Below are 18,286 nucleotides of genomic sequence, written 5' to 3'. Positions count from 1 at the left end.
TGATTCCAATCTCTCCCATTCTTCTTTTCAAGTTTTCTGGCATTGTTTCACGTGCTTCTACTATTAGTGGTGTTATCTTGACTTTCTTCATCTTTCATAGTCCTTTCAGTTCTCTGTTCAGTTCCATGGACTTCCTCCACTTCTCTGTCTTCTTGATATTCACTCTATGGTCTACTGGAATGGTGAAATCTATGATCTGGCAGCACATTTTCTTTTTGTTAACTATTATGACCCCCGATCTTCTTGCTTGGATGGATTTATATTTGTATATCTATATTCCAAAGGATTCTGTGGCTTCTGTTTTCAAGTACTGCTGCTAGTTTGTGCTTGTACCATTTGTCTTATTGTTCAAAATGCAGTTGTCTGAATAATTCCTAGCGTACTGCCTTCTCCACTTGATTGTATCTATTCTTATATTCTTTTTGTGCTTGTTTGCTGCATTCGTTTATTATGTGGTTTATTGTTTCGTTTCTTTGCCCACAGAGTCTGCATTTACTGTTTCCTTGTGTTTTGTTGATCCTTACTTTGATGTGGTTGGTTCTAATTACGTCATCTTGTGTGGTTGTTATGAGGGATTCAGTTTCTTTGTGTAGATTTCCTTTTTGTAACTGTGTCCAAGTGTTTTCATTCGTCTCATCTTTTGTCATTCTTATGAATTGTCTGTGTAGCTGTTTCTCTTCCTATTTTTCTTTTCTCGTCTTATCCCTTGCTCCTCTTTTTTCTGTCTTGTTCGTTTTTGCAGTGTCTCTTGCTGTGGTAATTATTCTTTCAGTGTTCTACATTTTATATCTTTCTAACTCTTTTTTGTCATTTACAAAATCTTCTATACAAACCTGTCCATTTCCTCCATCTTCCCTTTTTGCATAGAGTGACGATCATCCTTTGGATATAGTGCATTGTGCATCATCATGAGTTTTGGCATAATCTTCGGCATAATATACGGCATAATCACGTTGACATACCGGTTCCTGTCAGATCACCAAAGTTAAGCAACGTTGAACCTGGTCATTACTAAAATGGGTGACCAATTTGGGAAGTCCAGGTGCTGTCTGTAGGAGGATGTTGACACCTCCCTGAAAAAAGTTGCAAAAACCTAAAGTCGTCATCTCCCCTAACGGGGATATAAATGTGACTAGGGACCGCTTGTGAATTTCATACTACCATGAAACTTCCTCCTTTGGAGGAAGCCGGTTAAACCCTGAATAGGGTTGGTACTGACTGCACACATATGGGGATAACAGCTCATCTGTGAAGTCATATAAATATGACAAATGACAGTTATTTGATTTTCGTGTGAGTGGTTCGTTCATTTGGATCAGTTTTATGTTTTGCTGTGTTTGTACACTTGGGAATAAAATCTCTGCATACATTTTTATTTACGAGTGCTGTATGCAATACAAAAAATGAGGTTGCCATGGAATTTAGATGATGTAAATGAAATGACACTTCATCATCAATTCTTTAAGATGAGGAAACATTTTACTCCGAAAAGCAAATGAGTTTTCACAAGAGCGTGTGAACTCCAAGTATTTTCAACTGAAAAATCATTGAAATCATTTCAAACTCCAAAACTAACTCATCTATGTGAAAGTAATAAGCTAGTGCAAACTTAGAAACTCTGATAAGATCTGGTCAACAAAATCAATTTTCTCAAGCCGGCTGCACTTGAAAGATACCAGAACGTATGCTCAAACCCCACCACCCATGCCTTTGGCCAGGGAAGATAGAGCAGAAAGGACTCAACGCCTAACATACTAGCTTTCTTCATCTCGTGTACACATTTTTACATACTAACAAGAGTCAGGCAAACAGAGAAAAACTGCTAATCACAGCTGTACGTATACTAACAAAGCAAGGTACACATATAAGCATACATATACGATGTTACAATGCCAAATACATACGTCTATTTCTTACATACACATATTATTCACACTATGAATATTTTGACATGCGAATATTTACTCAACTTTCTTCAATAAACACGTGTTCAAGAGGGTACACCGATTACCCTACCTGAAATAGGCTCAACAATTTATACAGATGAGTAATTATAAAAAAAGAATTGTGTAAAAAAAAAAAAAAAAAAACAGTCATACATTTGCAGACCAAATTCATTTGTGTAACATACATGGCAGCTCTTAAATTAAAAAATAAAATGCAACCAAAATGCTAAACCTTTTCTCTTGATCACCAAAAAGAGTTTGAAATACAAGAGGCAGAAAGGATAATCAGTGCATCACAAGATTGAAATACAAAAAAGATCTCAAATGTATTTGCACATATTCATTTAAGGAGAGGTTTACAATTATCGTTTATGACATGCAGTTAAAAAATTATATATTTTGCTAGTCCAACATGTAAAACATAGGTTGGACTGCTGCTGCTGCTGCTGCTGCTGCTGCTGCTGATGATGATGATGATGATGATGATGATGATTCCGATTTAAAATTCTGGTTTGAATATAAATGGATATTATTTTTATGTAGATTTATTAGTAAAAATTATTTTTTCTATCAGCCAAATCTTGGCAAATTAATTTTTTTTGTACATCTTTGCAGGCGATTTTAAAATTAGATGCTCACTTGTGTTTTAAAGTTAAGAGTCTAAGATTTGGTATCAGTTCTTGTGACACAAAAACCCAGCTTTCGTTATGAAAGTCGTCGTGATTTTATTAAAAGAAAATGTGATAATTCGAGCTACCTTAAAAGGCCCTTAAAACTGTGTGAATCCGCTTCTAGTCAACACTTTTTTTGTTATTTACTAATAGGAAGAATTCATGTAAATATTTGTTAAAATTTCTATGACAAGAAAATAATAAGAGTAGAAAGTGGAGTTTAGGTTTACTTTCGGCTGCCTTATAACTCTTGCTCCTGTTATTTTGTTCTTTAATCTTGTGATTCCATGAACAATGTTTCTGACAAAGGGGGAAGGAATGCTGTTTTCTGGGTTGGAATCTATCTATCTAACACTTATTGTTGACTAATATTTTATAGTGAAGTAGTATTTTTTTATTTTTAGCTCCTTACATCAAGTGGCCTCATGCCTTGTCTGGAGTGATTTAAAAAACCCCATCTTATTGAGGAAAGATATTAATAAGCATTTGGCTGTGTATTCTCAGCTTATCAGTCTTAGTTTTACAACACTGCTTTAGCCAACAATTTACAATTGTAAAACTCATTAAGTTAAGGCAACCGATTAAAGCAATAATGAATTTCAACATTTAAAATTTTGAACCTTTAGTCTTTCCATACACAAGAAGAAAAAAAATTGTTCTTAATGTTGAAATGAATTTATACTTTTATTTTATTTTCTTGACAAAAAGAGTGACTGCAGCATAAGTCAAAAAACCTCCCAAACAAACCTACATACATTTTTTAATTGATTTCAGAGATAAAAATATGTAATTTTTCAGATTATAAAAAAAAAAAAATCCTTAATCCAAATATACAAAGCCTACTTTCTTTTTATTTTTTAGCTCAAAATGAGATACTTGACGGCAAAAATGGTATTAGTGAATCCCTTTTGACTCTAACTGTCGAAGATGCACATGTTCCTGACCTTACTCTTATTGATCTCCCAGGTATTGCACGGGTCTCTGTTGGTGACCAAGCCGACACTTTACCTGAACAGGTAACAAAACTTTAACCATGACTATCTATATAAACAGTGGAATGATAAAATTGTTGCCCTAGAAAAGACGGCATGATTCCATTTCTGTTTGATGAAAACCAGTTCTCTTTTTTTGTTACAGACCATCTACTAGTTGGCCAGTTGTGTACAAATCCCAACCAAGAGTGATAGGAGCCTTCTATCATGTCTGAAAGTGACACAATGTTCAACGAGTGAGATCGGAGATGCGCCACTGTACAACTCATGCTCTCTACCGATCCAAATTATGACAACAGGACCATTGCCAGCACCCTCAAAATGCATTGCTGGATTGACACAAATAACAAGGATGTGCCCAGAGTGATGTGCCACGGTTATGGCCTTTGGTGTCGTTTCAAGTGAGGGTCACATGATGCCACCTTACATCTTCGAAGTTGACTTGAAAATCAACACCAAAGTGTACTTGTATGTGCTGAAGAGTGTAGTGATCTTCAGAGCAATCAGGTGATCACTGACAAACCTTGGGTGTGACAGCAGGACTCAGCGTCAGCTATCAAGTACAGAAAGAATGCTACAACTTTGTACCCTTCTCTCACTGGAACCCCCTCCTCGCTCAACCTGAACCTACTGGACCATTTCGTTTTGTCATACATTGAGATCATCACCAACATGACCCTTCACAACACCAAAGCCAGCTTGATCGTCGCCGTCCACTGAGTATTTGCTGAACTACCACCAGCGCTTGTGGAAAACGCATGATCCTAGTTCCTGACCCGTATCAAGGCGTTGATTGAGGCTGAAGGCGGCTACATTGAATAGATATCAGCTCTTCTACATAATTAAGTTAGCTGAATTGATTTTTTCAATAAAAGTTTAAAAATAAATCTGTAGTGTTGTTTTCTTTAAGGCAACAAATTTATCGTTCCACCCTGTATACCCAGTTTATATGAATTGTTGTACCCAAAGATGTTATTGTTGTCCAAAATGGACCTCCCAAACTCGGGGACCATGCAATAAATTCATGTTAATGCTATTGAACTTGTAGAGTTGGGATGAGAAGTATGTTGTAGGGTCACAGCGTCAGTTTCAATTTTACTGGTTTTGCTCGGGAAGAAGAAAAAGGTTACAAGTTTTCAATTAAAAAGACAAACTTCTTTACAATTCACACATAAACAAAATCTCCATTATTAATAGATATTTGGTCATAAAAGATTAACAAATATGTTTTTTGTGTGAATTAATTTTTGTATATGTAAATGTGTGAGTGCCTTAAAAGTTTTATTATTTGCATATCCGCCTTGAATTGCTTAGTTGCCATTCAATCTGTTACTGGTTGTGAATTTGGGAGATTTGTGCAGTAAACTGAAGGAATTATTTTTAGACATTATGAAAAAGTTCAGTTTTCCTTGAAATTTATTAAATAAGTAAATTTACTTTTAGGTATAATGAAACATAAGTATTTCGATGTCATTACAAAATCAGAAAGGTGGCTATTAACAATGTGACAAACTCAAAGTTTTCTAAACTTCAGTCAAATCCATTGTACTTTATATTGGACACTAAATGTTGCTTTAAGAAACTTGATGAATCATATACAGTGATGTTATGTGTCGTCTACCACATATTGTGTATTGAGACCATGTAATAAGCAAAATGCTGTATAGCTGCCTTTTATTGATATCTGCAGTTGTTCAACGTCAACTTTGGCATTGGTTGGACAATTTCAACCAATGAGCCTGCTGAAAAAGTGCTGCCATAGTTCAAAGCAACAGTCTGGCGTGGTGGAGTCTCATATGACAATCATAACTTTTTCAGAGAAATATCCTTGCCTCTCGGTAGAAATTCTGGCTGTATGTTTCACCATCAATTGATGTATGAGCCTAAAACAAGATAAAACAATTTGTGATTATAATAAACTGAAATCTCTACAAAAAAAAACTCCTCCTTCATTAATAAATAATAAATGTTACTGAATTTTTTTAATGAGGTTTGATGATTTGTATTATTCAGACTACTGTTCTCATCTCGAGTATTACTTTCACGTTTTAGTCAATGTAATTTCCAACATTCTTCAGGTGTAGCTTAAACTTGGGAATCTTTTGACAAGCTACACCTGAAGAAAGTCAGAGATTACATCGACCGAAACATTGTGAAAATGACACTCACGATGAAAACTGTAATCTGAATAATACAAATTATCAATCCTCATCTAAAAAAAAAGCACAACCTACACAAATATAGATTCAAGTGCTCGTACTGGAAAATGATCTCATGTTTGAAGTCCTAGCAAGCAAGATCTGTCAGACAGTCAAATTATTGATAATAAAAGTTTTCTCCAAAATGATTTTTTCTTTTTATAAAAGTCGATCTTTCATCAAATTTTATAAATTATTTTTATCATCATCATAGCTTTGAGCTCCTTGAGGGGCATAGGCTATCCACAACAGCCCACCAGTTTCCATGGTTCTGAGTAATTTGCTCCAGCCCCCCCCCCTCCCAGAAGTAGCTAGCTTGCTTGGTGTCCACCTCCAGGTTTCGTCTCCAGGTGTTCTTTGGTCGATTTCTTTTCCTCTTCCCTTAAGGTTTCCAAATCAGGGCTGGCATGTGATGTTTGTTGTTTTTTTTTTCATTAGGGTGTGCCCAATCCATCGGCATCTTCTTCTAATCTCTTCCTTTGCTGGTACTTGATTGGTTCTTCCCCAAATATCTGTGTTACTGATGGTAGTTGGCCAGTGGATCTTTATCATTCTTCGAAAGCATCAGTTGATAAAAGTTTACACTCTTCTAATGGTGATCTTTGTTGTTCTCCACATTTCTGCTTCATACAATAGGACTGATTTGATGTTGGAATTGAACAGGCGGATTTTGGTGCGAAATATGATGCGGTTGGATCACCAGATGTTCTTGAAGGCTATGAATGATGTTCTTGCCTTTCCGATGCAGATCTTAACATCTGCATCTGTTCCTCCCTGCTGGTTGATCACATTCCCAAAGTATGTGAAGGTCTCCACCGCTTCCAGGTTTTTGTTGCCCAACTTTACGGCCTCTTTGTTGAAGTCATTGATTTTAAGAATCTTGGTTTTGCTGGGGTGGATATGGAGGCCAGCTTGAGAGGTGTGTGTGCCTCGGCTAGAGGTCTTGTTCTGCATATATTGCTGCTTGTGGAAGAGCAGAGCGAAGTCATCAGCAAAGTCAAGGTCGTTCAGAGGGTTCACTGAATGCTGTCTCTCTGTCCATTCGTCGTCCTCCTCATCACCCAGTCAATGATGAGGAGAAACAAGAATGGTGACAGAAGGCATCCCTGTCATATGCTAGTCCTTATGTTGAAACGACATATCAACTGTCCTACATGTACAACCTGACAAGCCATTCCCTCATACTACTCCTTGATAATTCTCGTCAGTTTTTGTGGGATCCCATAGTGTCAGAGGAGTTGCCACAGAGTGTCATGGTGTATACTCTAAAGCCTTAAGGAAGTCCATGAAGTTGACGTACAATGAGGAATTGCTCGACTATGATGTGTAGTGTTTCGATCTGGTCAATACAAGATCTTTTCTGCCTGAAGCCCTCCTCGTGGTCCTGAAGCCTAGCATCCACTGTGTATCTCATCCTCTCCAATAGAATCCGGTTGAACACCATCCCTAGTACTGACAGGAGTATGATGCTTCTATAGTTCTCACAGCTGCTAAGATCTCCTTTCTTGGGAAGCATTATAATGTGTCCATTTTTCCAATCTGTTGGTACCTGGCGTGGGTTGTTGTTGATGATGGCACAGGTTGTTGTTGATGATGACATGGATTGTTGTTGTTGTTCATGGCGAGGGTGATCTCTTCTTTTGTTAGGGGATCACAATCTATATCGATGTCTGTGTCTCTACTTCAATGATGTCTGGAGGGTTCTCAAGAGCTGGTCTGTTGAGACGTTCCTCAAAGTGTTTCGCCTGTCTCTCAAGTTGTTTTTCAGAGTTTGTGATGGTTTGTCCTTGCTTGTCTTTAACCAGTCATTCTGGTCCGCTGTATTTGCCTGCCAGCTTCTTAGTTGTCATGTACATGTCACATAAAAATACTGTTTCCATTTTAAGAATAAACCATAATATTCTACAAATATATAAGCATTTGTGTGTATATATGTAATATGCCAAAATACATACTTATAGTGAGCGACACAAACGTATATTGCTTTTGAATAAAAATTCGCTAGCCTACTGTTAGTTTGATGAATTCCTTTTATGGAATGAAATCCCTGTGATAAGTGTATATTTTATGCTACTGCAAAGCTCTAAGGTATTGCGCAGTTATATAACTCTATATATAATCAAATAGGAGCAATTATTTCCATCTAGAAAATACCGGCATACCAAAAGAAACACTGTGACTAGACATTATTCCAAAATGGTCAAGCTACCTGGCTGTATTTCCTGCATGTTTTCCCCTAATAATTAAACGGTTTAATTATAATTTATAAATTTTCTACAATTTCTCTGCTCCATTTCACTCTTCCAAATACAACATGGGTGAAAGTGGTAGCTCCATTTATTACCATAGGTAATATTTCATAGTCTACACTTATCCTGATTCATTGTAATTATTTCATTTCGCCATTACGTAATTCGACCATACATGAACTACACATTATCTTGCAAAATAATAAAAACTCTCTGTTCTTTTCAATTCTACTAATACCAACAATTCCATTCGCTGGACAAACATAAACCATCATTTCTTGTTTCGCTTTTTCCGAATATTACAGAATGCTTACTCATTACATTTAACATGGCCGCCACATTCTGTTACCCCAACAGCGATATCATGAGTTATCTCTTTCAATCTATTACGAACAATGTTTTATAACAGACTGGAAAAATATTTAATCAGTTCTTAACTTAGCTAGATGATTGTTACATTACAATTCATGCAGATGCTTTCATTTGAGAGATAGACAGAGAAAAGGAGAAAGTTATATAGAAAAAGGGTGAGTGATTGTGTGTATGTTTATTTCTGGCTTCATATTACTGCTGATATTTCTTTCGCAAAAACTTAACCACAACAGCGTTTCGATAAGTGTTGTTTTTACTTTAAATTTATGGAACAAATTATATTCTTATTCAAGCTTTTTCTTATTTTTATTCGACTTTTTTGTTCATATTTTTCTAGTTTTTTTTTTATGTCTGGATTGTTTTTTTGTCTCGTCGGCATAGTCGCTTACCACCTCACCTACTTGTATTAAAGACACCTACTTTATTTTCCAGCAAAGCTTTCATTTATATATGCTTTTCACATATACGTCCACGAGATTATTTTTTTTTTGTTTTTGTTTTTTTCACTGAAATATGGTTTAAATAAAAGTCCATGATAATGAATTAAAGATGGTTTAAATATAAGTCCATAATAATGAAAGAACTTATATGGTTTATGTAGAAAACCAGTTGGTTGTTAATAAACATATATTATAAATAAATATATGAAAATGTTCTTTGATACACCAGAGATACATGATAAAAACTTTTTGATTTTGAACTGAAACATTTTTATGCTTTTATTTACATCAAACCAGGCATATTGTCATGTAGCATTAAAAATTAATGCAGTAAAAAGAAAAATTCACCATAATAATAAAAAACTCATTTAAAGATTTATTTGAAAAATAAATATGTATTTATCTTTAAAGGTAAATAAATATTACTTTAAAAAAAAAAAACATCTCATTTTAGATTTCTAAAATAAAAAATTTATAATAAATAAATAAATAAACTTAAAAAGATATAAACATTTCTTACTTTATTGTATTTTCCCATCAAGAAATTCTCTTTTAATTGCATGTCTTCAAATGGAAAATAATTCCTTGTCTCTAAAAAAAGAAAATACAATCACTTGAGGATCATTTTCCTAATTTCCCTCTGCAATTCGATACAATGAAAGAATTTCCGGTTGTGTTTTCAGACGTTGTCCTATGGCATCAGTAGGTTGCATGAATTTAGTGAAAAGGCCATGTCTTTATTTATGTAGGTTGTTGCAGAAGTCTTAAATAATGTGCAATTGTATTTTGAGTATCTGCCGCACTAAGGATTAAACCTTCAACCTCTAAAGAAGTGTAACTTTTAAATGAATTTTACTAGCAAGGCCCGTGGCACAACAGATGAAATATTTGGTCAAGTTTTGTTCTAAGTTATACTTAATGTTCTATCCTCAGTGCAATCAATACTCAAAATACAATCGCAAATTACTTAGGACTTCTACTCAGTCATGGCTGACGAAACAAAATCACGCTACTCCCATGGATTAAATAAAGGGCTACATTCGATATTCCATGTAGAGTTCTGATTTGGATGAAAAAATTCCCAGATTCAACAAGCTACATCTGAAGAAGGTCAACGGTTACATTGATGAAAATGTTTTGAATATAATGATCAAGTTGAGAAAAGTAGTCCGAATAATCCATATAATACGAAATGCCTATTTTAATTGTAAATTAAACTTTAGTAAATTACATACGTAACTGAATTTTAGTAAATATTAGTAAGTATTTGAATATATAATATTAATGAATTTTTAATGAATTCTTTGTAATTTTTCTTCAAATACTAAATCATTATTCATTAATGAAACAAAACAGTTTCAGCAAATGAATTTTACAACTTATTCAACTAACAATCTCATTATAACCCTTATCCTCAAGTGGCTTTTGGCCTTGATAAATGGTGATTTATTAGTAAAATAAAATGTTGAATTTTTCTGTGTGTCTTCACATCTCTGAAAATCTTTGGTTTTTGGTCTGTTATAATTCAATTTGAAATTGAATTTATAGATAAATCTGCACAGCCTAATCTGTCGATCCGTCATGGTTAATTTTCTAATTAAATTATATAGCACATATCTTCAAATGAATTGCTCTCAGCATATCAGAAGCTTTTGTTAGGGTGTAGCATAAAGGCCAACTACACAAGATCTCCAGCTACGGAAAAGCTGTAAATGTCTTCTCAATTATTAAATCATTCTTCTCTGATTGGTTTATAAGAGAAGTGGTTGATAGGCAAAAATCAGAAGCTTACAGTATTAATGCTGTTGTTCCTCAAAGTTTCATTCTGGGTCAACTCTCTTCCTTGTTTTCATCGACGATCTCCCAAATCACATTCTTAGATCATTTGCAGACATTTATGCAGATGACACTATCACCTTTCGCAACACTTCAAAGGCTGGAAATGGCCAAGATCTTTCTGATTCTCTTTCCTCTGATCTTGGGCAGGTGGTACAATGGGGAAAAAAGACAGCTGGTTGATTTTAATGCATCTAAAACCAAACTTCTATCTTTCCATCATCAACACTCTGACCCACATATTACCACTAATGAAATGAATGGCTCTCACCTTGAGTATGCTCCATGTTAAGACCTGCATAAGAGCCAAGTACGTCCTAGAATGAAGTACTGTTGTCACATCTAGGCAGGAACTGCTTGGAGTGGCTATCCTGCTTTGACAGAGTTCAAAACTGACTTCGTAATCTAGTAGGTGCTGCCCTTTTCTCTTCCTGGCAACCTCTTTTCCACAGAAGAGATGTTGCGAGCATTTTGCAGCCCTATTCTCATTTTCATGGCAAGTGTTCGACTGAACTCCAATCTTTCACAAAAAACACTCATCTAATCAACATCATTATCAGTAAATTCTCCCATTCTCTATAAGTGCGTAAACCTAAACGTGGATTCCATGAACAAAGCTTCTTTCCTAGAACTGCCCACCTGTGGAACTCTGTTCCACTGGTCTGCTTTCCAGCTGACTGCAATATTGTCGTCTTCAAGTTCAACATAAACAAGTACTTATTGAACTGAGCTCGTAAATAATCAAATTATATCAAATTTCCACCACAAACCATTACTACGCTACTGTTCCAATGACTACGAGGCACACATTAAGCTTTATCTTCCAGTGACCTCTGGGCTTTGATATAAGGTAACCCTTTTGTAAAAAAAAAAATGTAATATAGAGTAGCATGAAAATATATTTATGGCAAGTAAGCTATCCAGACACAAAAGAAATCAGGCTAATTATTTCTAAAGGCATTTAGCTTGATGATTTACATCAGGAATAAAACAAACGTTTCTGTGTGACTTCTTTTGCCATGAATTTACTTTCAAACGGATACTACTTGCACATTGTGCACTAATGAAGTAAATACTATATATATATATATATATATATATATATATATATATTTTAGAGGAAACATCATTTAATCTAAATACCAAAAAACAAGAAATGGGCAGATGAAAATAAAATTTTTTTTTTCCTTAAGGCCTTATCATCTGACCCTCTAAGAGGAGACGTCAGAATGATAGATTAAAAACTAAGAAAAACGAATGAGGGAAGTGGGGAATATTGGTTGCAGTTGGAAGAACAGTGAGAGAAAAAAAAAAAAAAAAAAAAAAAAAAAAAATTAAAATTCTCACTGTTCAGGTGGTTTTAAATCAATGAATATCTCCAACTGATGTCTAAGAATCTTTTGTCTACACAGGCTAGGTCGAGAGTTGTTAATAACTAACGCCTCAATGATATTGAGGTGATAGTTCGACCTAGCACTGTATAAAACAGAAAACCACCCATCGGAATATTGATCGGCACACCTATTTATACTCAACAAGTGATCGCCAAACAGGAAAAAAGAAAAAAAAAAAAGAAAAAAAAAAAAAAAAAAAAAAAAAAAAAAAAAAAAATTTATTTTCATCTGCCCATTTCTTGTTTTTTGGTATTTAGATTAAATGATGTTTCCTCTAAAATTTATCCTTCCATTCTGTTGTACCAAAAATTTACTTATATATATATATATATATATATATATATATGCAAAATATATTATCTTATAATATTATATGTCTACATAATTATATACATAGAATCTGATTCTTTTTATTTTCTCCAGATTATAAAATTGTTCACTCTTCAATTTTATAATATCTAAATAAAATTGGGGTTCTTGTCCAGAATTCCTCCGATATTAAAAAAAAAAAAAAAAAAATAGAAAAAAAGTATGATGTACGTACCCATGAAAATATCATTCCAAAAATTACTTAAATTGGTCAAATAGTTTTATTTTTAAAAAGAAAATAATTTTAAAGTGAGCTATCTTTCTTTTTTTTTTTTTTTTTTTTTAAGTTAAAAATATTGTTTGGTTAGGTAATCACTCCTTGCATACTCAAAAAAATTTGATTTTCTTATTTAAAAATAAAACTATGTGTACGTACATCATGCAGATTTTTTTTATTTTAATATAAGGAGAATTCTGGACAATAACTAAAACTGGGGTTCATTGGATTTGATTCTTTTCATTTTATCCTTTTAAACAGATTATTAGCTTGCTGAGAAAATATACCTCCAGAAAGGAATCGATTATCCTGACTGTGTGCCCCTGTACAACTGACTTGGCAACAACAGAGGCTTTGAAACTGGCTAAAGAATATGATCCAGAAACTGCACGAACATACGGTAAGAAAATCAACCTTTTTTGTGCATCTCTAAGAAGTTTTCTCTATTAGTTAGTTTTATTTGGTTTAAAACATGACCCTAAACCAGTTATGATGGTGCCACCACCATCGTCGTCGTCGTCATCGTTGTCATCATCATCATCATCATCATCATCATCTGTTTTATTTATTTTAAAACAAGATGCTAAACTAATTATGATGATGGCATGATAATTATTATCAAATCAGCAGGGAAGTGATGGTGGTTTAGTGGCAGACTAATAACCTGGGTGTGCCAAGTTCGAACCCAGTTCATCCCACAGAATCACTTTCACTTAGCAACGTTGGCAACCATCACATGGTTCCTCATGTAAGTAACCAGTATACGTCTAGAAAGAATTCTTAATAGAAAGATATCAGAGAAACAAATATCAACAAAAACGATCGTTATGAAGAATGCTCAACAACATCAACAACTAATGTAGTAAGCTTAGTAATCTGCCGCATTAACCAGTATAGCATTACCACTGTTGACCAAGTGAAGAGTCTACGAGGCATGCGTATGCAGTATGATGGTATATGGATGTGAAACCCGGTTAATGAAGGTTGACGAGATACGAGGTGCCTTCAAGAAGCTTCCAGACTTTTTCATATGGGTACTTTTCTTGATACTTGTTACACTGTATCCCAGCCCCATTGGGGATGGGAGAGATGAGTGACGTAACGAGATATAAAAAAAGACAGAAAAAGAAATTTCCCAGATTCCTTGGTAATGCATTGGTATGGAAAGGGAAATCCATCTCGAAGACAACAATAAAATGAAATGTACTGGACAATGAAATCACATAGAAAATAACGAGGACAAACATTGATGAAAATTTACAAACTTTTATTTATATAAAAATAAATAAAATTCAAGAAAAGAAAAGAAAAAAATATATATACGAACTAAGTGAAATAGTGTGATGTCATTAAAATTTTACCAAGAGAAAATATATATAACCAGCATGTAACAGTTTATATTCATAAAGGAAAAGTTCGTCTGCTCTGTTTGAGATGAATCATAAATTATTAGGTACGGGCAAAAATAAACAAATAAGAATAGGAGGACTTAGTTTTGAAAGCTGATTTATCATAATTATTTTTGCTAGTTTGAAACATTAAGGACTAAACTTAATTTCCCAAAGAAAAAATAAATTTGTATATGTGAAAAAAAGTTATGAAAAATGTTTTCACGGCGAGCTAACCAATTCAGCTAAATTTTGAAGTTAAATAAATTCATTTAAAAAATCTTTTTAGAGATAAATATTAGTTTTCTGGGTCTATTTCAAAGATAATTAGTAAAGTAAAATTCTAAGATATTGAATTAAATAAAAAATCCCACCTTGTTTGCACAAAAATAGCTGAATTAGCCCACAAAACGAATGTTTTTTCCGTTCACAAAAGCGCAACAAACCATACTTTTGGAAATACAGAATATACGGAGGCCCAAAATCTGAGACAGTCGAAAAGCTGTCTGAGAATGGCGTCATGTAATTAAAAGGAAGGCGAGACACTGGGTTTCTTTTTTCCCCTCTCAGACGTGCATCCATACATTTCTATCATAAACGTTTGTATAAATTTTACTATTTTTTAATTTAATTATTTTTCTATGTTCCTGTTTTTAAATTAATTTTTTTTTAATTATTGGCCAATATTATATAAAAATTATGTTACACCGAAAGTTTCACATTCTTGCGAGCAAAGAAATTATTAAAATTTTGCACATAAAAATTATGCCAAATCTGTAATTTAAAAAAAAAAAGAAATATTTTTGCTCTTATAATTTTTTTTTTGTGAAAATATTAAATAAGCAATACTTAATTCAATGGTAATATCGATAGTTTGAGAAATTCATTTTTCTTTGAGTTATATCGAATTCATTAATACAGACTTTAGGGGCTTTTTTCGTAATGTTCCTGTAAAAATTATTTTTTTTTTTTTATTGTTACAAATTACGATGCTTTATTTATATAAAAAAGCAAAAATAAAGTCTTGTTTTTTATTTACTATTGAAAATCATAACTTTAGTAAATGTATTTTTTGTTTAAACAAAATAATACATTTCCACTTAAATTTAAATAAAAATAATTAGTTTATTATATTCCTCGATCATTATTTGATAAATATTGAAATTTTCATTAAAATTGGTTAATTTCCTGATTTTTTGGTGAAATTTTAAGTAAAGGGAGGGGTCAAAATTTTTATACATTTTGAGCATCGGCATTCATTTTGTCCGTACCTAGAAATTATGAGAAAGATGCGAAAGAGATGAAAAGTTTTGGATTGATAATTCACAGATTTCCTTTTAAAATATGTCCTTCCTTTTGTGTTTAGATCTCTTTCCTATGGTTTGTTTATATTTAATCGCCTTCCTCTGTTGTTTACAATTATGCACACACGGTTGGCTCTGAATTCGTATTTCTGAAGTTCCTATGAAATCACTGGTCTGTCATTAGTACTGCGCCATTCTTTTGATTTTTCGTCCAGCTATATCGTCATTGGGTTTATTTTTGTCTTGCTTAATAGCGTTTGTATTCCCCATTATTCAATGTCGTAATCAATTACATGTGCACATATGTAGTGATTCCTCTCACTTTGCCCATTGTCTCCACTCCTTCTCACTCATGTTTTCATTAGGTGCACACACGCGAGAGTTGGCCGCTCCACGTTAGCTATTGTAGTCGTTGCAGTCGTCGCCTTTCGCTGCTCCACTTTCGCTGCATTCGCCACCTCTTACCTTCGCTTCTCAGCGCAAAGGTTTGACTGCCACTGACAACTTTTATCAGTCCCTTCTCTCTATATATGGTCTATCTCTCTCTATATATATATGTGTTGGTACGGGTTTAGGTTCTTCCAAGTCCCAAAACTACTGACCAGCTTTAATAATTACTAAACGTACAACAAGTATAAACGACAAGAATTTATTAACAAACATGAAAACATGACAACACTGCAATTCAGAACATTAAGGTAAAAAGATTACTCACTTCAATAGTGGGGTTTACGGGAGGAGTGAGGACTGTATTCTAGAGTTGTACTCTGCCTGTCCAACATTGTCTTTTAGGAGAAGAACTTTTTGCGTCCGTGCCTCATGTGTACGGACTCTCCTCTTCTTTTTTCAAGGGACCTCATTCCTTACCCTACACCGGTAATCCGGTGCTCTTATTTATTCCCCTTCTATCCTTTCTCTCCCTCCCCTCTTACTTGTCTATGAGCTTTCTTTTCTCTTTCTTCTTCTACCGTTCATTCATAGTATCTCTTTCTCTTCCTTCTCCTCCTGTTCACAGGTCTCCTCCTTTTTTCCTCCTGTTTTGTTTACATAATGGAAACGAGCAGATGACAACTGGCTTTTTTTGAGCGCAAAAATAAAATAAATAAAAGATAGGCAAAATATATTTTATCTTTGTTTGAAAATCAATAGAAATAATTTGTTGTACATTTTCATAAATGTATCCCACAGTACACATATGACACTCTAGTCTCCTTCGAAGTAATCTCCTCCAGCTTCAATTCATTTGTTGTACAGTTCAAACAACTTCTTGAAGGCCCTATGGAAGTCCTCTTGTGTGAGCATGTCAATGACCCCTGTCATAGCCTTTTCTGTCTTCAATTGTCTCATAACGACAGCCTCTAAGATTTTCTTTGAGCTTAAGGAATAACCAAAAGTCACAGGGAGCAAAGTCTAGACTATAGGAAAAATGAGGAACTGTCTTAATGCCCATCTTGGTCAAATAGTCTGTGACAAAGATGATTTTCTCTGAGCACCCTTGGGAAAAACTTCATGCAAATCTTCCGCATCGCAAATAATTGTGTGTACAGTCCCCACATTGACACTTATTGTCTCTATAGAAACATGACGATCCTTATTGTTGGAATTCTTTATTTAGCCAATCAACTCTGTTGTTTTGACTTTCTTACTCCTCCCACACCTCTCATCATCCATCACAGACTCTCTGCCTTCCTTGAATCTCTTATGCTACTCAAAAGCTTATGCTCGATTCATATAAGATGGTCCAAAAACAGTCTGAAGCATTCTATACGTTTCTGTGGCATTTTTCCAAGTTAAAAACAAAATTTTATTGCATCTTGTTCTTCTAAAGTGTCCTCACGTTCAGATTGCAATTTTGAAATTCAGTAGCTGTGACAATCAGGCTTTAGTAGGGTGTATTCCAATTCCCCATGTAGCTGTTCGTTTGAACCTGAAATCATAAAAATTGGTCAGTCATCTCATAAGATGTATAGAATTTTCAAGAGTCTACAACAATTTTAAATGCCTTTACAAAAGAAGTGTCAAAACTTATCGAAGATACCTTGTGTGTTACATGGAGAGAAATAATGTTGGTGTATAATGTGAGTCTTAAAGACAGTGATGTAATGTGATTGGGATTGGATGGAAGATGGGATTATGCTCACGATAATCCAGGTAGCATAAAATGTCCAAAATAAATAACATGTCTGATTTCGAAGTTTTCCAAGAAACTCTGTGCATAATAATGTAACTCTGGTATCAGTCCACCTTTTCTTTGCTTCCTTTTTTGATGGAAATTGTGAGTGTTCTTCTCTGGTAAATATTTCTGGTAGTGTATCTTTCAACACAATTTTTTGTGGCATAGCAGAAGATCAATTCTTTTCACAGGCTTGACTTTTACGATTCCATCTGTTGCATGATGTAAGACTCATGTTGGTTGTTCGTCGATCTGAATGGAGTGGGCATATGCATCCATCTTTTTTTTTTTTTTTGGCAGTTTCATATCAGGGCATATCATTATAGGTATATTCGATTGAAATCCAACCAGGATTGAAAATAACATTTTTTACACCTCTATCCAAGGCAACATACCAATATATATATATATATATATATATATATATATATATATATATATATATATATATATATATATATAGTCTTGGAAGTTTTTAACCTTTAAAACTATACAAAAAAATATTTTTTATCATTCGTTAGAAAACCATCTAGTCAGTAAGTCATTTAATCACCTGCAATCACTGCATCAACTCGCTCTCGAATTTACTATAATACCAATAATTTATTTTTCAATATATATATATATATATATATATATATATATATATATATATATATATATATATATATATATTGATTTGTTATTGTGATCAGTGTCGTATTTGGTAAATGATATGTGCTAAATATCAATTATTA

The 18,286-nt window shown here is 33.8% G+C and overlaps 1 protein-coding gene across 1 annotated transcript in view; it reads left to right on the top strand.

Moving 5' to 3' along the window:
• The window catches only part of LOC145293073 (interferon-induced GTP-binding protein Mx-like), a 162,121-nt gene that overhangs the window by 54,649 nt on the left and 89,186 nt on the right, over nucleotides 1-18,286 (top strand). Inside the window, exons 5-6 of the mRNA XM_080139424.1 lie at nucleotides 3,479-3,633; nucleotides 12,946-13,084. Of these exons, the coding sequence (XP_079995550.1) occupies nucleotides 3,479-3,633; nucleotides 12,946-13,084 (294 nt within the window). The remainder of the gene's footprint in view (nucleotides 1-3,478; nucleotides 3,634-12,945; nucleotides 13,085-18,286) is intronic.

This window comes from Euprymna scolopes, chromosome 14 (assembly GCF_053919585.1).
Source record: "Euprymna scolopes isolate OS-2025 chromosome 14, ASM5391958v1, whole genome shotgun sequence".
Classification (NCBI taxonomy): Eukaryota; Metazoa; Mollusca; class Cephalopoda; order Sepiida; family Sepiolidae; genus Euprymna; species Euprymna scolopes.
Note: the sequence above shows the minus strand (reverse complement) of the source record. Positions and strands in the feature narration are given on the sequence as shown.